At 42.9% G+C, this 26,417-nt stretch overlaps 1 protein-coding gene and 1 pseudogene across 3 annotated transcripts in view; both read right to left on the bottom strand.

The window, feature by feature from the left end:
• The window catches only part of DHX57 (DExH-box helicase 57), a 76,735-nt gene that overhangs the window by 11,785 nt on the left and 38,533 nt on the right, over positions 1–26,417 (bottom strand). For all 3 annotated transcript variants that reach the window (XM_033175954.1, XM_033175956.1, XM_033175955.1), the window contains exons 14-21: positions 18,007–18,103; positions 16,239–16,412; positions 15,569–15,769; positions 12,525–12,801; positions 9,990–10,085; positions 9,819–9,902; positions 6,487–6,621; positions 4,485–4,559 (exon numbers count right to left, since the gene is read on the bottom strand). In XM_033175954.1, the coding sequence (XP_033031845.1) occupies positions 4,485–4,559; positions 6,487–6,621; positions 9,819–9,902; positions 9,990–10,085; positions 12,525–12,801; positions 15,569–15,769; positions 16,239–16,412; positions 18,007–18,103 (1,139 nt within the window). The remainder of the gene's footprint in view (positions 1–4,484; positions 4,560–6,486; positions 6,622–9,818; positions 9,903–9,989; positions 10,086–12,524; positions 12,802–15,568; positions 15,770–16,238; positions 16,413–18,006; positions 18,104–26,417) is intronic.
• On the bottom strand, positions 756–2,388 carry LOC117062433 (annotated as a pseudogene).

Here is a 26,417-nt window from a genome sequence, read left to right as displayed (position 1 = left end):
ACCTCAGGCTTATAAAGTGCCACGAGCCACTCTGCCCAGCCCAGTTTTGCCAATTTAAAAAGTAAAAAGAGGCTATTTCTTTGCTGTTTTTTTTATTTTTTTTAGACGGACTCTCGCTCTGTCGCCCAGGCTGGAGGCAGTGGTGCAATCTCAGCTCACTGCAAACTCCGCCTCTCGAGTTCAAGCGATTCTCCTACCTCAGCCTCCCGAGTAGCTGGGACAACAGGCACCGGCCACCACGCCTGGCTAATTTTTTTTTGTATTTTTAGTAGAGACAGTGTTTCACCATATTGGCCAGGCTGCTCTTGAACCTTGTGACCTTGTCATCTGCCCGCCTCGGCCTCCCAAAGTGCTGGGATTACAGGTGTGAGCCACCGCACCCAGCCTTCTTTGCTGTTTTAATTTGCATTTCTTCTTACTAGTAACACTGAATATAATTTTTGTGTATGTATTATCTGTTCAGTCATGTCCTTTGCCCACGTTTCTATTAGGTTCTATTAGATCTATTAGATCTTTTATTTAGTCTTTTTTTTTTTTTTGAGACGGAGTCATGTTCTATAGCCCAGGATGGAGTACAATGGTGCGATCTCTGCTCACTGCAACCTCCGCCTCTCAGGTTCAAGCTATTCTTCTGCCTCAGCCTCCCAAGCAGCTGGGATTACAGACACTCACCACCACGCCCAGCTAATTTTTGTATTTTTTCGTAGAGATGGGGTTTCACCATGTTGGCCAGGCTGGTCTCAAACCCTTGACCTCAGGTGATCTGCCTGCCTCGGCCTCCCAAAGTGCTGGGATTACAGATGTGAGCCACCACACCCGGCCTTAGTCTTTTTTTCTTTTTTTAAATTGTCATTTTATAGCTCCCCACTGTAGCTGCCCCCCACCCTTCCCTTTGATGACCACTTTTACAGGCTTCAGGGGGACCAGGGAATAAAGCTGGGGCCCGGTAGCCCCACTACACTGTCAGCCAGGGAGAACAAGTCACAATTACAAATTATCGCAACAATTAGTGCCTGTACTTGGGGAATCTGCAAAGTGAGGCGGCCCTAGCTCCCCATTGTACAGGGGTCTATTTGGCAGTGACCTTGCTCTGGAGATGATGATATTCCTTCAGCCTGAGGGAACTGATGTTGATGAGACTGGTGGCATCGACTGGCTGGCTCACCATTGCCCTGCATGTTCACGCTCACTGCTCCCCACTGTAGAGAGACAGTGGGGCTCCTGGCAGAGGATGTACACCTGGCCCTTGAAGATGGACACCTGCACTTTCCCTTCCACTTGCTCCTGGGACTTGGTGATGCAGTGGCAGGCAAAGTCACACTTAGGGCTGTACCAGAAACCGGTGTACACCAACTCAGCAAATTTCAAGCCCAGGCCTTGTTGGATTCTGCGCACTTCCTGGTCCATGGCAAAGCCCTCAGTGTCTAAATGAGGGTAGTAAAGGATGGTGCCTGCTGGGGTCTTGCAGATACCTCAGGACTTCACTTCAATGAAGCGGGTCTCCACGATGTCAATATGGCCCACGCTATGCTTGCCTGCGCCTTCATTCAGGTGCACGAAGAGCTCCAAGGAGGTCTGGTAGGTGGTGCCATCCTTAATGCTGGTCACTTTCACGGGGACCCCCTTTTCACTCAATCTTGAGAATGTTGGGAGTGTTGGGGGGCTTTGGTCGGGTCCTGGATCTTCATGTAGAGACCTGAAGGTACTGGGTTCTTGGGGTTCTCCAAGATTCCAGCCTCATAGCTGATGTGCATGAGGTTCTCATCCATGTTCCATGGGTGCTTCGGAGTGACTGGGATGGGAATCCTATGTTTCTCTGTATATTCCATCAGATCACTGCGGCCCTTGAACTGGTTGTAGAAGTTGGGGATCCTCCCAGGAGCAATGACCTTAATCTGGGGGGCCAGTGAGTAGCAGGTGAGCTCAAACTGGACATGATCATTCCCCTTTCCCATGGCACTGTGGGACATATACTTGGCCCCATCCCGCTGAGCAATTTCCACTTGTTTGCGGGTGATGCAGGGCCTGGGGAGACAGGGGCCCAGGAGGTAGCAGTCCTCATACAGTGCACTGGACTGGACGGCTGGCCAGATGAACTCCTCCACAAACTCCTTGCTAATGTCCTCAATGAAAACCTTTTTGGACCCAAGGTTCAGTGCCTTCTTCCTGGCTTCCTTGAAGTCTTCCTTCTTGTTGATGTTGGCAAGGTAGGCAATGATGTCATAGCCTTGTTCCTTGAGCCACATACAGAAGGTGTCCAGGTTGCCACTGTAGGCCAGAATCACAGAGCTTTTGCTGAACATCTGGGATTGGAGGTGCAAGTTCCTGGCACCTGAAATGTGTCTTTTTTTTTTTTTTTTGAGACGGAGTCTCGCTCTGTCGCCCAGGCTAGAGTGCAGTGGTGCGATCTCGGCTCACTGCAAGCTCCTCCCAGGTTCACGCCATTCTCCTGCCTCAGCCTCCCGAGTAGCTGGGACTACAGGCACCCGCCACCATGCCCGGCTAAATTTTTTGTATTTTTAGTAGAGACAGGGTTTCACCATGTTCGCCAGTATTTTTAGTAGAGACAGGGTTTCACCATGTTCGCCAGGATGGTCTCGATCTCCTGACCTCGTGATCTGCCTGCCTCGGCCTCCCAAAGTGCTGGAATTACAGGTGTGAGCCACCGCGCCCGGCCCTGAAATCTGTCTTTATTGCTCCGTGAACCACTCAGGGCCTGGGGAGCAATGGCAGGCGACAGAGCAGGGCCCAAGTCTTTCTTATTGATGAGTTCTTAGATATACAGTCAGATAAATCACCTTTTCCTTTTTGGTTTAGCCTCAAAACTATATTGTTACCTAAAACTTCTTATCCCACATTTATGTTCTTTGTTTCTACATTTTAAGTCTCCACATGATTTTTCCCCACATTCTTTTTCCTTTTTCTTTTTTTAGAGACAGGGTTTTGCCATGTTGCCCAGGCTGGTCTCAAACTCCTGAGCTCAAGCAATCCGCCCACCTCAGCCTCCCAAAGTGCTGGGATTACAGGCATGAGCCAATGCTCCTGGCCCCCACATTCTTTTTTAAATAATCTTTTTATTTTGAAATAATTATAGACTCACAGGAAGTGGCAAAATAGTACTGAGTTCCTTGTACCCTTCACCCAGCTTCCACCAACGGTAAGACCTTACATTACTAGAGTATGATAGCAAAACCAGTAAATCTATATCCAAATGACTTTTTTTTCCTTTCATAACCACACTACAAAGCACAATTTTTTAAAAGTACATTTCAAATGGTTTGAAAAGCAGACAAGTGCTAAGCAGAAAATGAGCCATACATCAGTCAGATGTTAACTGAGGATTTAATAAAAAAAGTGAAGGCTTTGAAAAATGATTCAGTATTCTGCCAAATTCAAACTCTTTGGGGAAAATGGTACCTTGTTAGGGATGAATAATCAAAACTCAGGTAAAAGTCCAAGAGCACACTCAGGTAGCGTTTCCAGTAGTCTGGCCACAGGTGGTCTTATGGCAAAGCACTGACTTTTTATTTTTATTTGAGACGGAGTTTCGCTCTTGTTGCCCAGGCTGGAGTGCAATGGCGTGATCTCGGCTCACTGAAACCTCCGCCTCCCGGATTCAAGCGATTCTCCTGCCTGAGCCTCCCGAGTAGCTGGGATTACAGGCATGCACCACCACGCCTGGCTAATTTTGTATTTTTAGTAGAGGTGGGGGTTCTCCATATTGGTCAGGCTGGCCTCGAACTCCCGGCTTCAGGCGCCTCGGCCTCCCAAAGTGCTTGGATTACAGGCGTGAGCCATTGCACCTGGCCGTTATTATTTATTTATTTGTTTGTTTTTGAGACAGTCTTGGTCTGTGGCCCAGGCTGGGGTACAGTGGCATGGTCTTGGCTTATTGCAACCTCTGCCTCCTGAGTTCAAGCAATTCTCCTGCCTCAGCCTCCTGAATTGCTGGGATTACAGGTATGCACCACCAAGCCCAGCTAATTTTTGTATTTTTAGTAGGTATGGGGTTTCACCATGTTAGCCAGGCTGGTCTCAAACTCCTGATCTCGTGATCTGCCCACCTCGGCCTCCCATAGTGTTGGGATGACAGGTGTGAGCCACCATGCCTGGCTATTTACTTTTAGTCCAGAGTAGAGGGCGTAAGATAAACTATAGTTGAATCAAGTTTCCAACTAACACAGAAAGTTAGTTACATATAGGTTGGCTGACTGACATTTATGTCTATTTTAATTTTTGGAATATCATATGTCAGAAGGATTAAAAATGTTATACAATAAATGTGTTATTGAATAACGTATCCAAATAGATTTGGGGAACTGAAGGAGTGAAAATGTATACTAAGTTTAAAAGGGTGTGTGTGTGTGTACGCGCACACATGTGTATGTATCTCTTTAAGATGATTAATATGCACATCTTAACTTACATCACTTGGCTACAAATCAAACAAAAAATAGAAGGATCTAGGAAAAATGTTTTGTTACCTGCACTACATTTGGATACAAAGCAGCACACAGCATTGCTGATATCAGCTTGGGGTTCTCAGCATTTGAGTTTGCCTATGAGAAAAGTACAGCATTAATTAACAAGTAACACGGCTATTTCTTCTTTTTTTTTTGAGACGGAATCCCGCTCTGTCACCCAGGCTGACATGTTGGCATGCAGTAGCGTGATCTCAGCTTACCGCAACCTTTGCCTCCTGGGCTCGAGTGATTTTCCTGCCTCAGCCTCCCAAATAGCTGGGATTACAGGCATGTGCCACCACGCCCAGTTAATTTTGTATTTTTAGTAGAGACAGGGTTTCTCCACGTTGATCAGGCTGGTCTCGAACTCCTGACCTCAGGTTAGCCGCCTGCCGCGGCCTCCCAAAGTGCTGGGATTACAGGCGTGAGCCACCATGCCCGGCCTCTTTTTTTTCTTTTTGAGATGGAGTCTTGCTCTGTCACCCAGGCCACAGTGCAGTGGCGCCATCTCGGCTCACTGCAACTTCTGACTCCCAGGTTCAAGCGATTCACCTGCCTCAGCCTCCCGAGTAGCTGGGATTACAGGCGTGCACCACTATGCCCAGTCAATTTTTGTATTTTTGGTAGAGACGGGGTTTCACCATGTTGGCCAGGATGGTCTCTAACTCTGGACATCAAGTGATCTGCCTGTGTCAGCCTCTCAAAGTACTGAGATTACAGGCATAAGCCACTGCGTCTGGCTCTAATATGGTTATGTCTGTGCCATAGAATTTACCATTTTATTATATTTGATCTCTACCTTAAAGCAAAAAAAGAGCATCTAATTTCTATCTCTTTGCTAGAAAAATTATTTCTAAGTAAAAAACAAATCTACTGGACCACAGTCACATTGGATCCATTCCAAGGAGCCTACAATGACTTTCTAGACTTTTGCAAAGCAGTTACAAAGCCAGTGTTCTTAAGTATAAATGGAGAAAAAAAATTCTGGTTCATGAGATGTTCAGAATCTCCAGGAAGTGCTAACTGCACTTGGAACACAGGGGCATCAGGTTCATCTTACAGAAGTGCTCTTCCTATAGTTATAGAAAAAAATGGTCCTTTGTTAGAAAAAATGCTGGCCTAAGAAAATTCTACCGGAAGTCTATTCTACCTTTTATGAATTTATCAAGAAGCAGCATGAAATTTAAAAACCAAAAACAACAGCAACGATGAGCAGAAAACCTTCTATTCTTTTTTTTTTTGTGAGACAGAGTTTCGCTCTTGTTGCCCAGGCTGGAGTGCAATGGTGCGATCTCAGCTCCTCACAACCTCTGCCTCCCGGGTTCAAGCGATTCTCCTGCCTCAGCCGCCCGAGTAGCTGGGATTACAGGCATGTGCCACCACGCCTGTATTTTTAGTAGAGACAGGGTTTCTCCATCTTGGTCAGGCTGGTCTCGAGTTCCCGACCTCAGGTGATCTGCCCATCTTGGCCTCCCAAAGTGCTGGGATTATAGGCATGAGCCACTGTGCCCAGCCCCCTTTATTCTTATGAGTGTTAGCTGACACTTAAAAAAATTTTTCTATACTTTTTTCTTTTTTTTTGAGACAGGGTCTGGCTCTGTTACCCAGGCTAGAGTTCAGTGTCTCAATCTTAGCCCACTGTAACCTCTGCTTCCTGGGCTCAGATCATTCTCCCACCTCACCCTCCCACGCAGCTGGGACGACAGGTGGTACACCATCATGCCTGGCTAATTTTTTTGCAGGGATGGGGGTGGGGGTGGGGTTTCACCATGTTGCTCTGGCTGGTCTCGAATTCCTGAGCTCAAGCAATCCACCTGCCTCAGCCTCCCAAAGTGTTGGGATTATAGGCATGAGCCACTGTGCCGGGTCGGCTGATATTTATTTGTGCAAAGTAGAAAATCAAGAATGCCATTAACCCACTGCTCATAAGGCTTAAGTGAAGAATGTCTACATGTGTTCTCAGGTTAAGATCGTATTTAGGTACTAATCAAAGAGAAACAAGAACCAACTCCTCATTCTTTACCTCTTCTCCTGTGGCATCTAAGACACCATCTCCTCCTTGGGCCCTTTTCTCAATTTCCCTTGCTCTGAGCCCTTCCCTTGCAAACCCTATATCCGATAACAGCTCCGTGAATTGTCGTTTGAGGCTGGCCATTTCCTAAAAGAAGTGGAAAAACCTTTAAGCAAGGGCATCAGCATAACAGTGTTAAGTCTTACAAAAATGAGTGACTACGAAAATGCATTATTTCAGGGGATAGCAATGAGGCTCAAGCGGATTCATCACTCAGATGGGAAGAGGATGCTGTCTGGTCATTTCCAAGAAGCAGCTTTCACTTACACTAACTGGCAGGCAGAGTGAAACAGTTATGCAGAAATTGAAAAATTCAGTAAATCCAAAGATCATTTATTTAACTCTAGATTACAATTTTAAACACTTTCGTTGGATTTTGGGTAGGCCTGATTTTCCACGAAATTCTTAGGACAGCAAAAAATGCACTTGGTTTTAACTGGAATTCCAACTCCAAGTGCTGCGGCACTGTCTGCTGTCTAGCTTTTCCTACTTGCATTTCTGCTCCTGTCCTCTCAATTCCTTACTCAGGCCTAGAGTGGTTCGTGCTCTCGGTGGAACTCAGCAGAATGTTTCCTCTTTCTCCTTCCTTATGGTCTTGCTGGCTCATATCTTTTCCTAGGAATAGGGACATCATTAAGTGGTTTAAGATTTTTTTTTTTTTTTTTTTTTTGAGACAAGAGTCTTGCTCTGTCGCCCAGGCTGGAGTGCAGCGGCACGATCTCAGCTCACTGCGACCTCTGCCTCTTGGGTTCAAGCGATTCTCCTGTCTTAACCTCCCAAGTAGCTAGGACTACAGGCACGTGCCACCATGCCCAGCTAATTTTTGTATTTTTAATAGAGATGGGGGTTTTACCATGTTGGCCGGGCTGCTCTTGAACTCCTGATCTCAGGTGATCTGCCCACCTTGGCCTCCCAAAGCACTGGGATTACAGGCATGAGCCACCACGCCTGGCTTTGGTTTAAGATTTAGATGCTCCTTTTAGTGGTTGAGCACAAATGTGAGAAATAAAGCACAGACTTCTTTCTTTTGTGGCTACTGTTCTCACATGGGCTGCATATCAGACAAAGAGGAGATAATAATCATTGAAGAAATGAAAGCTAAGCAACACTACCCTGTCTCTCAATGATAGTTTAAGTATTTTCTTGCAATGTCTCAAGTGTACATGGATAACTATAATATAACTAGGAGTTAATATACCACAGTTTCCATTTCATGACAAAGTTTTAATTGAAATCTTAATAAAAATAATCCTACAATCTAAGCTGGAGTTTAGTGAAAAGATGCAACTCTTGTTTGATGGACCTTGTAAGTCACAGCAAAATCTACACATATCCTAACAAAGTAAATAAATAAATTTAGTAGGAAATATAATTTAAAAGAAATATTCTCATCTTATATTTAAGCATCTTAATGACTTGAGAAAATATTTCTTATTGCCCTGTACATATAAATACCCCTCCTTTGATTAGTGATTCTCAGCCTCCCAAGTAGCTGGGACCGCAGGCATACGCCATCACCGTGGGTAATTTTTATACTTTTTGTGGAGACGGGGTTTCGCCATGTTGCCCAGGCTAGTCTTGAACTCTTGGGCTCAAAGGTTCTGCCTGCCTTGGCTTTCCAAAGTGCTGGGATTATAAGCATGAGCCACTGTGCAGGGCCCCAAAATCTTTGAGTAAAATATGCTTTGCAAAGATGTGTGCTATCATTATTTTGGCTTCTCATACCACTCTGGAATTTATTTATTTATTTATTTTTTGAGACAAAGTCTCCCTCTGTTGCCCAGGCTGGAGTGCAATGGCATAATCTCAACTCACTGAAACCTTCATCTCCTGGGTTCAAGGATTGTCATGCCTCAGCCTCCTGAGTAGCTGGGATTATAGGTAGGAGCCACCATGCCCAGCTAATTTTTTGTATTTTTAGTAGAGATGGGGTTTTACTATGTTGGCCAGGCTGGTCTTGAACTCCAGGCCTCAAGTGATCTGCCTGCCTCAGTCTCCCAAAGTGTTGGGATTACAGGCGTGAGCCATAGTCCCTGGCCTCATTCCACTTTGGAAGGGCACCTAAAACACTGTTGCAACAGGGGACAGAAGTCCTGTCTACATTATACAGAATATAAGACATTTTTAATTTTTATTTTTTGAGACAGGATCTCCCTCTGTTGGCCTAGGCTGGAGTATAGTAGGGCGTTCATGGCTCACTGCAGTCTTGACCTCCCAGGCTCAAGTGATCCTCCCACCTCAGCCTCTGGAGTAGATGGGATTACAGGCCCATATCACTAGGTCTGGCTGATTTTTGTACTTTTTGTAGAGATGGGGTTTTGCTATGTTTCCCAGGATGGTCTCAAACTCCTGGGCTCAAGCAATCCTCAGCCTCCCAAAGTGCTGGGATTATAGGTATGAGCCACCAAGCCCGGCTAAACATTTTCTTGTATACTCATTATATTCACTTAGTAGGTTCTGATAGATGTAAGAAAAATAACAAAATCTGGTTCAGTATTAGTTCTTTGGTTTTGGGGAGAGGGTAAGGAGATTAGAGACGGCCATGGACTCCTCTGAAAAGCTGATGAAAGCTATGGTCCGTCTCTCCAGAATAATGCACATATGCATAAGCATACAATTTTGTATACAATTTCAGGGGCTTAGAGATTCAGGTTAAGAATGCCTGGGGTAGCCTGGGGTGGTATCTCAAGCCTGTAATCTCAGTACTTTGGGTGGCCAAGGCGGGTGGATCACGAGGTCAGGAGTTCGAGATCAGCCTGGCCAGCATGGTGAAACCCCATCTCTACTAAAAATACAAAAAAATTAGCTGGGCATAGGGGCATGCACCTGTAATCCCAGCTACTCAGGTACCTGAGGCAGGAGAATCGCTTGACCCCGGGAGACGGAGGTTGCAGTGAGCCGAGATCACGCCACTGCACTCCAGCCTGGGTGACAGAAGAAGACTACCTCAAACAAACAAACAAATGAAAAAGCATCCCTGGTGTAATTACTGAAAAAACTGACTTCCAGTAAGCAGCAATCTTCAGAGTGCCTATGTTCTACCCTATCCTCCACATAAGTAAACAAAAATTCACCACAAAGAGGAAAAGAAGGTCAGTGGAAAGGTTCAGCACAGAAAGCCCGATGTCACAGTGCAGGAGTCCATTTTACATGGCTGGTAAAGCCAAACATACTCCAGAAATAACATTTGCAATGTTAAGACAGGACACATAAGACAAAGTCGCAGCACCCTCTGGTGAGCTACTCTAATACAAAACGAAGAAAAAGCCACAGACACAACTCACCTGCAGAACTCTTCCGGACAAGAAGTTTTGTCTGCAGTAATTATAACTTGCACGCACACCTTCTTTTGTACTTAGCTGCCATCCCTAAATTTTGGAGAAAATCAAACTAACTTACTCAGTCTTTAGCGCCAACACCGGGAATAAAACGAAGCTATTAGGTCATATGCTTACCTTATATGCTTGTAGAAGGGCCAGATAATCACTGTTTGCGAATGCAAATTCCAGCTTTTTCTGGTTAGCTTCTTCTTTTTTATCCCAGGGAGATACCTAAAGGAGAGAGGAAAATCAGATTTAAAGAACACTTTTTTTTTTTTTTTTTAAAGACAGAGTCTTGTTCTGTTGCCCAGGCTGGAGTGCAGTGGTGCGATCATAGCTCACTGCAACCTTGATCTCCCAGGCTTAAGCAATCCTCCTGCCTCAGCCTCCCTGGTAGCTGGGACTACAGGTGTGCCCCATCATGCCAGCGAATTTGTTAAAATTTTCGTTAGAGATGGAGTTGTGCAGGCTGGTCTTGAACTCCTGGGCTCAGGCAATTGGCCCACCTTGGCCTACCAAAGTGCTGCCATTATAGGCATGAGCCACCACACCCCAGGTCCTACAGGACACTTTTTATCTGAGGTTTCAAATGGCATTTTCCTATTGCTAAAGCCAGATGCCTTGGGAAAGGATTTTGCGTGGAAAAGTGTAATCAGTGGGTCAGCTAATTAAAGGCAATTATGATGGTAAATGGCAAGCTCACAGTCTTTGCTCTGTGAGTCTGCCTACCCACCCAAAATAAGCTCTTCTGGGTCTTTTAGTTCCAAGTGGCAAGAGTCATCAAAGAGCCACTCATTCTAAAGCTACATTTAAAACCTAACATTCTGTTATCTGTGTTCTTTATTTTACAGATTCTTACTCATCTTCTACGTTTGAATCTCCCTTGCTTCTATACTCACACTAGTGTTTTACTCTTATTTATTGTTTTACTTAAAAATCTACACTGGGAAGAATCCTCTTATTTTATTACAAATGTTTACAGGTCTTCCTTTTCCCTACAAATGTGTAAAATCAGCAGGGAAGTAAATTTTCACCGCTTTACACATACTAATTCATTAATCCAGTGATATTTCTCTGCCTTCTCAGGCTCTAAAGATACCAGCATGAGCTGCAGTAGTTTCTCATGGCAATCTAAACCAATGCCCTAGCTGCAACACCACTGAAAATCATTCTAAACCAACCATAGTGCTTCTAATTTTTGTATATTTAAATAATCTTATAACGAATATAACAGCAGTAAAATTTTAGTTTCTACTTGGAAGTAAAATTCCTTCCTTTTTAGACAGGCCAGTGGGAAAAGGATTGCACGTGGGAGATTAATATTATGTTTACAGAGTCCAGCAAAGGACAGGTGCTCAGTTTTGGCCAAGGATGATATCAACATTTCTTCTCTCTCTCTCTTTTTTCTTGTTTTTTCTTCAGATCACTAAATGAAGGGAGACATCAACATTTCTGGATTCAGAGTCCAGAATGCTCACCATTATACCACGGAACCTCACACCAGACATCAACATTTCTAATGAGTCTTTCTTTATTCCAATAAAAGAAAATGGTCAGTGAGAGGTTGGTTTAGATGATTTGGGAAAAGGCAATGGAAGTCCTGTTCACAAGGTTGATACTGTGTACCCCCAGCAAGTTATGTCACCTCTTCTGGTTCTTGGTTTTATCATTTCTTTCTTTTTTTAAAGACTAGTCAAGTCTCAACAATCAGTTGAGATAACTCACTACCACTGGACCAGCTGGTTTATAATTTGTTGTTAAGTCAGGGAGCTGGACTAAGATCTTTCTGCAGATCTGTGAGTTTATAATTTGATGACATATAACATTAAAACTGAAGAAAATGAATACATTCATTGATTCCCCTAACTATATAAAATAAGCCATGATAAAAATAAAGGCAGATTGCTTATCATGAAAGGACCAGTAAAAAAGATTTGTTTTAATGAAGAAAAAAAAAAAGGCAGACTGACACTCCACCTAACAGCAGAAAATCCTTTCTTCTCAAGTATACTTGGAATACCCTTCAGGATAGACCATATATATGCTTGACCATAAAACAAAGCTCAATACATTTTAAAGAGGATTGAAATAGTACAAATATGTTCTCTGAAATTAGAAATCAATAATGAAAAAAATTTTGCAAACTCACAAATATATAGAAATTAAACAACTCATGCCTAAATAATAAAGGGTCACAGGATAAATAAAAAGGAAAATCAGAAAATACTTTGAGATGAATGAAAAGGAAAACCAAAATGTATGGGACACAGCTAAAATAGTCCTTAGAGAAAAACTGAGAGCTGTACATGCTTACATAAAAAAGAAAGATCTCAGAACAATAACCTACCCTTCTACTTTAAGACACTAGAAAAAGAAGAGCAAACTAAACCTAAGTAAACAGAAAGAAGGAAAGAATAAAGAGCAGATAGTAATGAAATAAAGAACAAATTAGATGACATTGTTCCCTAAAAAATCTTTATTTGTTTTTGTCTTTTCAGAAATTTATTTTTGACCTTCTCCCTCCCATGCAGATGTGCCCTAAAAAATTCACATCTAACATACAAGCAAATTTTTAGGGGGCTCACATGCCCTTGATTCCCCCATGGTCCCCTTAGAGACCTATGGTCGTCCTCTTAGAGACTCCAGTTTAGATGAATGTTGTTTACTTACAAACGGAGACTTAAAAGCCAAACTGGCAGCAATGGTGAGAGCAGGATCCAAACAGCGGAAGATGGACCCAAACAACATTAGTTTGCCAATTCTCACATCCACAGGCAGAGAGGCCAAGTGATACCCAAGAGGGGTCAATTTTTCATCTGGAGTTAATGCTCCTAAGTCTCGTAATCGTATTTTTGAGGCACGAAGAGAATCGGCGTGTGGAGGTTCAATGAGCCGAGAGAACACAGACTGGAGATTATGAGCACTAAACATCTCTAAAATTTTAATTCTGAAAAGGAAACAAAATAACAATTTGCTAATTTTATTTCTGGTGGGGGATGACACAGGAATAATTTCTTGTGAGTGAGAATAATTGACAAGTTTAAACACAAATTTTTAAAATCTCGTGTTTTCTACTTCTACCAATAAACCACAGAAGCACTTTCAGATTCTGAAACTTACTCATATTCAGAATAAAATTCTCTCTATAAACTTTCAAAATGCTTCTCTCCTTAATGGTGGGATCGAATTATAAAATAGAGTTCATGACAAAAGATAATAAGTGCTGGCAAGGATGTGGAAAACTTGGAACCCTGCACATTGTTGGTGGGAATGTAAAATGATGCAGCCACTATGAAAAACAGGATAGAGATTCCTCAAAAAATTAAAAATAGAACTACCATATGATCCAGCAACCCCACTTCTAAGTATATACCCAGAAGAATTGAAGTCAGAATCTTGCACAGAGGCCAGGCGCAGTGGCTCACATCTGTAATCCCAGCACTTTGGGAGGCTGAGGTAGGTGGATCATTTGAGGTCAGGAGTTCGAGCCTGGCCAACATGGTGAAACCCAGTCTCTACTAAAAATACAAAAATTAGCCAGGCGTGGTGATGCGCACATGAAATCCTAGCTACTCGGGAGGCTGAGGCAGAGAATCACTTGAACCCAGAGGTGGAGGTTGCAGTGAGCCAAGATCACGCCACTGCACTCTAGCCTGGGCGACCGAGCAAGACTCTGTTTCAAAAAAAAAAGAAAAAAAAAAAAGAATCTTGCACACAGCAGAGATACTTGCACTCCTGTGTTCACTGTAATATTATTCATAATACCCAAGATATGGAAACAACCTAAATGTCCACTGACAGATGAGTGGATAAAGAAAGTGCAGTATAGGCCGGGCTCGGTGGCTCAAGCCGTAATCCCAGTACTTGGGAGGCCGAGACGGGCGGATCACGAGGTCAGGAGATCGAGACCATCCTGGCTAACACGGTGAAACCCCGTCTCTACTAAAAAAATAAAAAAAAAAAAAACTAGCCAGGCGAGGTGGCGGGCGCCTGTAGTCCCAGCTACTCCGGAGGCTGAGGCAGGAGAATGGCGTAAACCCAGGAGGTGGAGTTTGCAGTGACCTGAGATCCGGCCACTGCACTCCAGCCCGGGTGACAGAGCAAGACTCCGTCTCAAAAAAGAAAAAAAAAAAAGAAAGTGCAGTATATATACATACAGTGGAATACTATTCAGGCTTAAAAAAGAAAGAAATTCTGCAATATGCAACAGCATGGATGAAACCTTGAGGACATTATGTTAAGTGAAATAAGTCAGTCACAAAAAGACAAATGCTGGATGGTTCTACTTGTATGAGGTATCTAAAATAGTCAAACTCACAGAAGCAGAGAGTAGAATGGTTGCCAGGGGCTGGACATGAAAAGGGTAGATCTCATATTAAGTATTTTTACCATAATAAAAAACTGGACATGAATAGCTTAGATCGTTCTGACTGCTATACAATTAAAGGCATTTATTAAAAATTTTTAAATGATCCACTTATTCCTTCGCACATCTGAAGGTGCAGTCATTATTTATTTATTTATTTATTTACTTTTTTTTTTGGGACGGCGTTTCACTCTTATTGCCCAGGCTGGGGTGCAATGGTGTGATCTTGGCTCACCGCAAACTCTACCTCCCAAGTTCAAGTGATTCTCTTTCTTCAGCCTCTTGAGAAGCTGGGATTACAGGTCTGTGCCGCTACACCTGGCTAATTTTGTATTTTTTTAGTAGAGATGGGGGTTTCACCATGTTGGCCAGGCTGGTCTCGAACTCGTGACCTCAGGTGACCTGCCTGCCCCAGCCTCCCAAAGTGCTGGGATTACAGGCATGAGGCACCATGCCTGGCCCAAAGTTGCAGTCATTGTTTATAAAATTAATCTGCATTGTGTCCTGCCTTGTGATAGCTCTTCAAAAACTAGTGTTTTAAATTATGAACTTCATCCAGAAAAAGAGTTCTCATTTTAAAAAGACAAATTATGAATATCAGCAACTTAAAGAAAAGTGTAACATACATAAAATTTTATTTACTTCACATACAGCTCTTTTTTAAGTTGCCAACTTATAAACATACAATTTCACATTTTTATTAACATGTATATTTTTGGTACCTTGCCTTTTCTCACTTAATGTAGTTCACTTTAAGACATGAATTGACAGTAATTCACTTACTTAAATTTCATTTTTATTTTATTTATTTATTTTTTAGAGACAATTCTCGCTCTGTTGCCCAGGCTGGAGTGCAGTGGTGCGATCTCGGCTCACTGCAATCTCTGCCTCCCAGGTTCAAGAGATTCTCCTTCCTCGGCCTTCCAAGTAGCTGGGACTACAGGCGTGCGCTACCACACCCAGCTAATTTTTGTATTTTTAGTAGAGATGGAGTTTCATTCACCATGTTGGCCAGGCTGGTCTCAAACTCCTGACCTCAGGTGATCCACCCTCCTCAGCCTCCCAAAGTGTTGGGATTATAAGCGTGAGCCTCCACGCCTGGCCCTACATATATATTCTTAAGCTCTATTTTAGGGCCATGCTCTGCAATGTAAGAGATCTTTATGTGCAGAAATTTAAAAGGAATGGTAAAGGTAACACTAAGGATCTTTTTCTTTGCAAATAAATGAGATTATTGGTGGTCATTCTTAGCCAAATATCTTCTAGAAGTAAAAGGAAAACATGGAACTTAATAGAGTGAGAAACATTTAGACCTTTTGGAAGGAAAACACAAAAAACCAGATGTCACCTTAGACACAGCTGTTCCAGTGGCACTCTTTGTATTTCTGGTAGCTGTTGCTTTAAAAGCTGGTGATTGTAGTGATGGCTAGTGAATAAATGGAAGCAGACCCCAGATGCAACACGGCCTGCTCGGCCTTTCCTTTGTAGAGCATTGGCTTGAGACACAAAAGTGTCCTCTAGACTTTCCATCCCTTTGCTGGCATCATATCTATAAAGAAAAAGAAAATACAAAATTGAGTCATTTTATTAAAATGTGGCCAAGACTGCTTGGCATGGACAGAACAGATGAACCAGCTTCCTCCTGTAGAAGGACACAGTGCCCTGTATATTCCGGGATAGCTGAGTCCCTGGTAGGAGCAGCTAATGCTGATTTAAGTGGCATCAAATGCAGAGTTTCCCAAACTAGATAGTTTCTTTATTCAACCCTTTTTCATACAAGCACATATCATATCACATGACAAAAAGAGAGAAAAAGCAATTCATTACTTTTCATCCCCATTTGATGTTAAGCTCCATGCTCTTGGCTACAGAATCACTCACGCATCCACGTGCAGTTTTCATAAATTATTTTTTCATACAGTAATCCATATAGCTTAATAGCATTAGCCATTAACAACTGTGTCTCCCTAAATGAAGCATTTTTAGCCCCTCTCTTACATCACCACAAGACGGAATACCTCTTTTCTTTCATTTTCCCAGAATCGATGACATAGACAACATCATCGATGGTTATGGATGTCTCAGCAATGTTGGTGGAAATTATAATCTTAGTTACTCCTACAGGAGGTTTTACAAACACAGCCTGCTGCTCTTCACTGGATAAAGATGAATGAAGTGGGTGAATAACACATCTGGAAGGAAATAAAAGCACATGAAGTATTCTAGCACGTAGCACTGAAACTGGATTACAGTGGGTGAATTTCTACTACGACTTCAGGTATTAGCAACTTCTCCACAATCTGTACTCACAGCCCAGCTTTTCTACATAGTAAAGTCTTGGCCAGGCGCAGTGGCTCACACCTATAATCCCAGCACTTTAGAAGGCTGAGGCGGGCAGATCACCTGAGGTCAGGAGTTCGAGACCAGCCTAGCCAACATGGTGAAACCTTGTCTGTACTAAAAATACAAAAATTAGCCAAGTGTGTTGGTGGGCACCTGTAATCCCAGCTACTTGGGAGGCTGAGGCAGGTGAATCACTTGAGCCCAGTAGGCAGAGGTTGCAGTGAGCTGAGATCCCGCCATTGCACTCTAGCCTAGGTGACAATAGTGAGACTCTGTCTCAAAAAATAAAATAAAAATAAATAAATAAATGGTAAAGTCCTTTCTGATTTTGACAAAATATTTACTTAGTTCTAGGAACCAAAAACCTCATACCAACTTGGGAAAAATGCTGGAGTGTAATTCAGTAATAAATAATGAGGAGGAATAAATAATTGATATTCTACAAGCAACAAGCCTAGTGCAAACTAACCAGCAAAGAATCATTCTTCCTTTAAATACAGAGAAGAGCCTGTAATCCCAGCTACTTGGGAGGCTGAGGCAGGAGAATCACTTGAATCTGGGAGGTGGAGGTTGCAGTGAGCCGAGATAACGCCACTGCACTCCAGCCTGGGCCACAGAGTGAGACTCCGTCTCAAAAAAAAAAAAAATACACACACACACACACACACAGAGAGAAAGAGAGAGAGAGAGAGAGAGAAGAGAGGTGATAACAATGATGTAACCTCAGAAACTTCATTCTTATATTTTTAGGGAGTGTTCGTTTGTCAAATAGTTCTCTTCTTAAATATGAAAACACACCTAGTGTGTCTTACTCCTGGAATCAGAACTATTGAAGATGATTTTCTCTCATAATGGTAGGACTTCTTTGTTGTTACTAACGCTGCCTTTCCCCCACCGTCCCCCACTCTCTGGGGCTCTGACATCTAAAATTACATGCAAATTTGCTGAGTCACTATGCTACGTGAAGAGAATTTTTTTTTGAAACGGAGTTTCACTCTTGTTGCCCAGGCTGGAGTGCAATGGTGTGATGTCGGCTCACTGCAACCTCCGCCTCCCAGGTTCAAGCTGTTCTCCTGCCTCAGCCTCTCGAGTAGCTGGGTTTACAGGTGCCTGCCACCACATCTGGCTAATTTTGCATTTTTAGTAGAGATGGAGTTTCTCTGCGTTGGTTAAGCTGGTCTCAAACTCCCGAACTCAGGTGATCCGCCCGCCTTGGCCTCCCAAAGTGCTGGGATTACAGGCATGAGCCACCACACCTGGTCAATATTTTTCCTTAATAAAAGGGGAATAACTGATTTCCTGCAGCAAATAGGCTTGTTCATTTCCAGCTGGCATAAACAAATGTATGCTCGAAGAGTCGTACTCTTCCAGGGTCTAAAGAGGGTGATACCTTTATAGGTAACTGCAATGGATGATTAAGAATATAGAAAGCTATTAGCTTACCGATTACTACGTCTGTTGTTGAAAAGAGAATTACACTGTAGCTGTTCATAAAGCATTTTGATTTCTGCTAGTCCTGGTAAAAATACAAGTACAGCACCTGGGTATATAAAAAGAATCAGTATGTGGGTAAGCTTAGGCACAGAAAAGAAACAATGAAATTTAAAAAAAAAAATCAATATGATAAATGAAGTAAATGAAAAACTAATATAGATTATAAAGCTGTTTTTAACCAAAATATGCAATAATCTGAGAATTTCGCCTGTGGTCTCAGCTACTCAGCAGGCTGAGGTAGGAGGGTCGCTTGAGCCAGGGAGGCGGAGGTTGCAGTAAGCCAAGATTGCGCCACTGCACTCTAGCCTGGGTGACAGAGCGAGACCCTTTTCAAAAAAAAGAAAAAGAAATTTTCACTATCATTTTTATTTTCTTTGTAAAGTCCCAGAGGATTTAAACAAATAAAAAATTACATGTTTTATATATTCTCTGACTTAATAAGGACAAAATGGAGATGTATCCTTCTATAACCAGAAAAACTGAGGTGTGGAAATATGTCGTCTATCAGTATAATGCCAAGAATTATTAGCTAAGCTCCTTTTTTTATTTTAATTTTTAGTTTTTGAGACAAGGCCTTGCTCTGTCACCCAGGCTGAAGTGCAGTTGCACGATCACGGCTCACTGCAGCCTCAACCTCCCCAGGCTCAGGTGATTTTCCTACCTTAGCCTCCCGTGTAGTTGGGACTACAGGTATACGCCATCAATTTTTTATATTTTTAGTAGAGACAGGGCTTCGCCATGTTGCCCAGTCTGGTCTCAACCTCCTGGACTCAAGTGATCCACACACCTCAGCCTCCCAAAATGCTGGGTTTATAGGCATGAGCCACTGTGCCTGGCTTAGCTAAGCTCTTTAAATACACTTTTTCAGTACACTAGTTACTTTTTTGGTTTGTTTTTGAGACAGCGTCTTGCTCTGTTGCCCAGGCTGAAGTGCAATGATGCGATCTTGGCTCACTGCAACCTCCGCCTCCTGGGTTCAAGCAGTGCTTCTGCCTCAGCCTCCTGAGTAGCTGGGATTACAGGCGCGCGCCCCACACCTGGCTAATTTTTGTATATTTAGTAGAGACGGGTTTCACCATGTTGGTCAGGCTGGTCTCGAACTCATGACCTCGTGATCTGCCTGCCTTGGCCTCCCAAAGTGCTGGAATTACAGGCGTGAGCCACCGTACTTGGCCCCACTGGCTACTTTCTATTTCTTTCTTTTTTTATTTTTTTAGAGACAAGGTCTCACTGTACTGCCCAGGCTGGTCTTGAACTCTTGAGCCCAAGCAATCTTTCTGCTTTAGCCTCCCGAGTAGTTGGGACTACAGGCATGCACCACTGCACCTGACCTTGATATTAAATTTCTATAGGAAGAGGTATTCTCCTAACCTTATAAGACAGGAAGACTATTCTCTCTATTAATAAATAAAATCCACAAACATTTTACTGGAAATGAGAAAAGGAAACTGTAACTGGCTGGCCAATCTGGTCATCTAAATTCAGATATATTTTAGAGACAGCCCATTAACTAACCCTATATTAACCCTATATTAAATTAACCCTATATTAACAGTTTATGGGCTTTTAAATTTTACATGAAAGAAAATAAGCATGAAAACTGATTATAGTATATTTCTGTGTGAAGAGCAGTCACTCACTCAATAGTCACCTTCTTTTGTGCTTTATTCAGGGAGAAAAATGGTACTGTTTTCACCAGCCTCTCCTTTATTCCCACAAATATTTATTGGGTACCTATGTCAGCTCCATGTGAAGTGCAATGGGATATAAAACAAGCATCTGTCAGCAGAGAACTCATAACCTATTATTCATAGTTATCCTTCCCACTAAATAAATGAGAAATCTTAAATATCACAAAACTGGAACTCTGATGAAGGCTGAAAGAGATCTTACAGCATTTAAAAAAAATACTTCATAGTAACAAAGAATGCTCACGTATATTATCTCATTTAATCCTCATAGCCATCCACTGAGAAGGTTATTAGTGGCCAGGCATGGTGGCTCAGGCCTGTAATCTCAGCACTTTAAGAGGCTGAGGTGGGTGGATCACTTGAGGTCAAGAGTTCGAGACTAGCCTGACCAACATGGTGAAACCCCATCTCTACTAAAAATACAAAAACTAGCCTGGCATGGTGGTACATGCCTGTAATCCCAGCTACTCGGGAGACTGAGGCACGAGAATCACTTGAACACAGGAAGTGGAGGTTGCAGTGAGCAGAGACTGTGCCATTGCACTTCACCCCAGGCCACAGAGCAAGACTCCGTCTCAATTAAAAAAAAAAAAAAAAGAAAAAAAAGAAGGCTACTAGTACCCCTATTAGTGACTCAGTAACTTCAGACTCAGGTCACAGAGTTAGTAAGCATGGAGCTTGGACACAAACCTAGGGTTTCTGGCATCAGATCCATGTTCTTTCCATTACATACCCCATGATCCTCTCTGCTAAAATGCCACAAAATTTTATTGAGGTCAGGTGTGGTGGTTCATGCCTGTAATCCCAGCACTTTGAGAGGCTGAAATGGGAAGACTGCTTGAGCCTAGGAGTTTGAGGCCAGTCTGGGCAACATAGGGAGACACCGTCTCTACAAAAAATTAAAAATTTAGTAGGGCATGGTGGCACATGCCTGTGGTCCCAGCTACTCGAGATGCTGATGGAAATTGTAGGATTGCTTAAGCCAGGAAGTTGGGGCTGCAGTGACCCGTGATCGGTCCACTGAACTCTAGCCTGAGTGACAAAGTGAAACTCTATCTCAAAAAGAAAAATTTTTTAAATTATTTATTAAAAGAGAAGATAAGCAAAAAGAAAAATACAAAGAAAAAAAGCCACAAAATTAAAGAATGATAAAACATACTATTATATGTGAATTGAAAATTTTGTCTATATTTTTATGTGCCTCATCTGTCCAGGATATCTTTAATGTTCACAAATATGTCACATATGTCACTGACTTCCTAGTCACTGTATCTACTCTGCTTTAAATTTAGGTACTTTTCTTTCTTTCTTTTTTTTTTCTTTTTTTTTTTGAGACTTGTCCCCCAGGCTGCCAGGCTGGAGTGCAACGGTGCAATTTTGGCTGGCTGCAACCTCTGCCTCCTGGGTTCAAGCGATTCTCCTGCCTCAGCCTCCGAGGAGCCAGGATTACAAAATTTAGGTAATTTTCTAACATTTCTTCTTCATTTATGATTTTTTTGCTATGCTTGATTTTTTTCTTTTTCTTTTCTTTTTTTTTGAGACAGAGTTTCGTTCTTATTGCCCAGGCTGCAGTGCAATGGCGTGATCTCGGCTCACTGCAAACTCCACCTCCGGGTTCAAGCAATTCTCCTGCCTCAGCCTCCTGAGTAGCTGGGATTACAGGCATGCACCACTACACCCGGCTGATTTTGTATTTTTAGTAGAGATGAGGTTTCTCCATGTTTGTCAGGCTGGTCTTGAACTCCCGACCTCAGGTGATCCACCCACCTTGGCCTCCCAAAATGCTGGGATTACAGGCATGAGCCACCACACCTGGCCGATTTTTTTCAACAATAGTCTTCTCCTTTGGAATGAAACAACATAGGCCGGGCGCGGTGGCTCACGCCTGTAATCTCAGCACTTTGGGAGGCCGAGGCAGGTGGATCATCTGAGGTCAGGAGTTCCAGACCAGCCTGGCCAACATAGTGAAACCCCGTCTCTACTAAAAAAACAAAAAAATTAGCCAGGCATGGTGGTGGGCACCTGTAATCCCAGCTACTCGGAAGGCTGAGGCAGGAGAATCACTTGAACCCAGGAGGCAGAGGCAGTGAGCCGAGATCGCACCATTGCACTCCAGAGCGAGACTTCGTCACACACACACACACACACACACACACACACAAACACACAAAATTACAAAAATTAGCTGGGGAACATGGTGGTGCACACCTGTAGTCCCAGTTACTTGGGAGGCTAAGACAGGAGAATTGCTTCATCCTGGGAGGCAGAGGTTGCAGTGAGCCAAGATCCTGCCACTGCACTCCAGCCTGGGTGACAGAGCAAGACTGTCTCAAAAAAAAAAAAAAAAAAAGAAACAAGATACTCAGTCCAGTGAAGTGATACTGCATTAGCCAACACTCACTACTTGCCAAGTAAAAATAAGGCATTTAAATAATTTTCTTTTTTTTTGAGACGGAGTCTCACTCTGTCGCCCAGGCTGGAGTACAGTGGCCGGATCTCAGCTCACTGCAAGCTCCGCCTCCCGGGTTTACGCCATTCTCCTGCCTCAGCCTCCTGAGTAGCTGGGACTACAGGCGCCCGCCACCTCACCGGCTAGTTTTTTGTATTTTTAGTAGAGACGGGGTTTCACCGTGTTAGCCAGGATGGTCTCGATCTCCTGACCTCGTGATCCGCCCATCTCGGCCTCCCAAAGTGCTGGGATTACAGGCTTGAGCCACCGCGCCCGGCCTGGCATTTAAATAATTTTTTATGGCTCACAAGTCTATTTAGATGACCACACAATGGGCCGGGTGTGGTGGCTCACGCCTATAGTCCCAGCACTTTGGGAGGCCGACTCAGGCGGATTATCTGAGTCAGGAATTCTATACCAGCCTGGCCAACACTGTGAAACCCCGTTTCTACTAAAAATACAAAAATTAGCCAGGTGTGATGGCACATGCCTATAGTCCCAGCTACTCGGGAGGCTGAGGCAGGAGAATTGCTTGAACCCAGGAGGCGGAGGTTGCAGAGCCGAGATTGCGCCGCTGCACCTCCATTGCCTGGGTGACAGAGACTCTGTCTCAAAAAAAAAAAAAAAGAAAAGAAAACCATGTAATGATTAAAGTGTAAGCAAAAAAAGCAGCCATTCCCATTTCTCTTCTTTATGACCACATAAATATATATATACATATATATATATATATTTTTTTTTTTTTAAGAGACAGAGTCTTGCTCTGTTACCCAGGTTGGAGTGAAGTGGCGCAATCTTGGCTCACTGCAACCACCACATCCTGGGTTCAACGACTCTCCTGCCTCAGCCTCCCAAGTAGCTGGGCTTACAGGTGCCCATCACTATGTCTGGCTAATTTTTGTATTTTCAGTAGAGATAGGGTTTTGCCATGTTGGCTAGGCTGGTCTTGAACTCCTGACTTTAGGTGATCCACCCACCTCGCCCTCCCAAAGTGCCCAAGGTGGGCATTACAGGCATGATCCACCATGCCCAGCCCACATAAAGTAATTTTTTGATCTATTATTCCGTTTAATGATAACATTCATTTATTCATGCAACAAATATTTACTCTGTACCTAAATATTCTAGGCCCTGTTCTAGGGTCTGAGAAATATAGTGGTGAACAAGAACGGTCTATTCTTTTTCTTTCTTTTTTTTTGAGACGGAGTTTTGCTCTTGTTGCTTGGTGGTGAGCCAGAGTGCCTGGCTGAAATCTCTACTCTTAAGGAGCTTACATCCTATTGAAGGAGGTAGTCAGTATGCAAAATTCTAATTTCAGACATTGTTAAGTGCTACAATTAAAATGAATTATTTTATTTTATTTTTTGAGATGGAGTCACGCTCTTGTAGCCCGGGCTGGAGAGCAGTGGCACGATCTTGGCTCACTGTAACCTCTGCCTCCTGGGTTCAAGCGATTCTCCTGCCTCAGTCTCCTGAGTAGCTGGGATTACAGGTGCCCGCCACCATGCCCAGCTAGTTTTTGTATTTTTAGTAGAGATGAGGTTTCCCCATGTTGGCCGGGCTGGTCTCAAACTCCTGACCTCAAGTGATCCGCCTGCCTCGACCTCCCAAAGTGCTGGGATTACAGGTGTGAGCCATAGCACCTGGCCTATTTTTAGATATTATGATAGAGTAAGGGGAGTGGGGCAAGACAACAGATAGGGTGGTCTGTAGAGGTAAATTGAGAAGAAACCTGAAGAAAATAAAGGATTTAGTTAAGAGAAGATTTGAAGTATTAATTCTAGGGACAAGGGACTGCAAGTGAAGTTAAGAAGGCTCCCAGGATGGGAAGACAGTGAGTGGAGAAAAGTAGTGATTACTCCGTGTACAGTAGTAGTAATAGTGTTTAACCATAATAAGTGTTCAGTTGATCCTTGAACAACATAGGTTTGCACAGCATGGGTCTACTCATTGGCAATTTTTTTTCAATGAATATACTGGAAAATTTTGGAGATTTGTGACAATTTGAAAAAAACTAGCATACAAACTGCATAGCCTAGAAATATGAAAAAAATTAAGAAAGAGACATGTCATGAATGCATAAGACCCCTATAGGTACTAGTCTATTTTATTATTTATATCATGAAATAGTATATCATAAAATACACACAAACCTATTATAAAGAGTTAAATTTATCAAAACTCACACACACACACTTATGGACCATACCTGGTGCCATATGCATCTAGAGAAATGTGAACAAATATAAAAATGCAGTATTAAATCAGGCCAGGTGCGGTGGCTCATCCCTGTAATCCCAGCACTTTGGGAGGCTGAAGTGGGCAGATCACCTGAGGTTGGGAGTTTGAGACCAGCCTGATCAACACGGTGAAATCCCGTCACTACTAAAAAAATAAAAATTAGCCGGGTATAGTGGCGTATGCCTGTAATCCCAGCTGAGGCAGGAGAATCACTTGAACCTGGAAGGCAGAGGTTGCGGCGAGCCGAGATCGCGCCACTGCACTCTAGCCTGGTCAACAACAGCGAAACTCTGTCTCAAAAAAAAAAAAAAAAAAAGCAGTATTAAATCACAACTGAATACAATGAACTATAGTGCAGTATACTGGTGTAATAACTTTATTAAAAAAATGATTTTGTAGCCACCTCCTGTTGCTACTGCAGTGAGCTCAAGTGTTGTGAGAATCCACTTAAAATATGTATTGTGACACTAATCATCTCCAAGTAAGTCATTTGCTTTGTCAGAAAATTGTATATTACAGTAAAAAGTGATCTTTGTGGTTCTTGTGTATTTTTCATTGTGTTCAGTGGAATACTGTAAACCTTGAATAACATCATGAACCTACACAAAGTGCCACTAGTGATGCTGTAAGTACTCCCGAGAGGCAGAGAAAAGTCATGACATTACAAGCAAAAGGTGAATTGCTGAATATGTACCGCAGATGGAGGTCTGTAACTGTGGTTGCCTGCCATTTCCAGATAAATGAATCCAGAGTAAGGGCCATTGTGAAAGAAGAAAAAGAAATTAGTGAAGCTGTCACTGCAGCTACGCCAGCAGGTATGAAAACCCTGTGCTTTTTGAGAAATACCTTTTTATCCCATTGAAAATGTAGTTTTTATGTGGGTGCAAGATTGCTATAAGGCATACCTATATGATTCAAGAAAAAACAAAGTATTATACGACAACTTAAAGTAAATGGAAGGGAAGGATCTAAAGCTGGGAAATTTAATGCCAGCAAAGGATAGTTTGATAATTTTAGAAAGAGGTTTGGCTTTTAAATATCAAGATAACAGAAGCAGCAGTTTCTGCTGACCAAGAGGCAGCAGATGAGTTCCCAGATGCCATTAAGAAAATCATTGAGGAGAAACGATATCTGCCTGAAAAGGTTTCAAATAACTGATGAAAGTGCCCTCTTCTGGAAAAAAAAATGCCACAAAGGACATTTATTAGTAAGGAAGATAAATGAGTACCAGGATTTAAGGCAGGAAGGGATAAGCTAACCCTACTCTTTTGTGCAAATGTAGTCAGGTTCATGATCAGCACCGCCCTGTCTATAAAGTTAACCCCTGGTCTTGAAGGGAAAGAAGAAACACCAGCTCAGTGTTCTGGTTGTAAAAGAAAGGCTGGCCAGTGGGAACCCCTTTTCTGGACTGGTTCCATCAATGCTTTGTCTCTGGAATCAGGAAGTACCTCGCCAAAGTTCTTTTCATATTGGACAGTGCCACTGGCCACCCAGAACCCCATGAGTTCAACATCGAAGACACTGAAGTGGTCTACTTGCCCCTAAACACGTCTCTAATTTTGCCTCTATATTAGGAGTTCATGAGGACCTTTAAGGCTCATTATACAGGGTACTCTATGGAAAGGACTGTCAATGCTACAAAAGAGAATTCTGACAGAGAGAACATCATGAATGTCTGGAAGGATTATTCCCTTGAAGATGCCATGGTAGTTACAAAAAAAAGTGTGAAAGCCATCAAGCCTAAAACAATAAACTGATGCTGGACAAAGCTGTGTCCAGATGTACATGACTTCACAGGATTTATAAGACAATTGAGAAAATCATAAAAGAGATTATGGATATAGAATAAAGGTGGGGAGATGGTGGCAGTGGTGAAGAATTTCAAGATATGGATCTTGGAGAAATACAAGAGCCAGCAAACACCACAGCAGGGGAATTAACAGAAGACGACTTGATGGAGATGAGTGCTTCCAAACCAG

This window comes from Trachypithecus francoisi, unplaced genomic scaffold, assembly GCF_009764315.1.
Source record: "Trachypithecus francoisi isolate TF-2019V2 unplaced genomic scaffold, Tfra_2.0 Lachesis_group17, whole genome shotgun sequence".
In the NCBI taxonomy this organism is placed as follows: domain Eukaryota; kingdom Metazoa; phylum Chordata; class Mammalia; order Primates; family Cercopithecidae; genus Trachypithecus; species Trachypithecus francoisi.
Note: the sequence above shows the minus strand (reverse complement) of the source record. Positions and strands in the feature narration are given on the sequence as shown.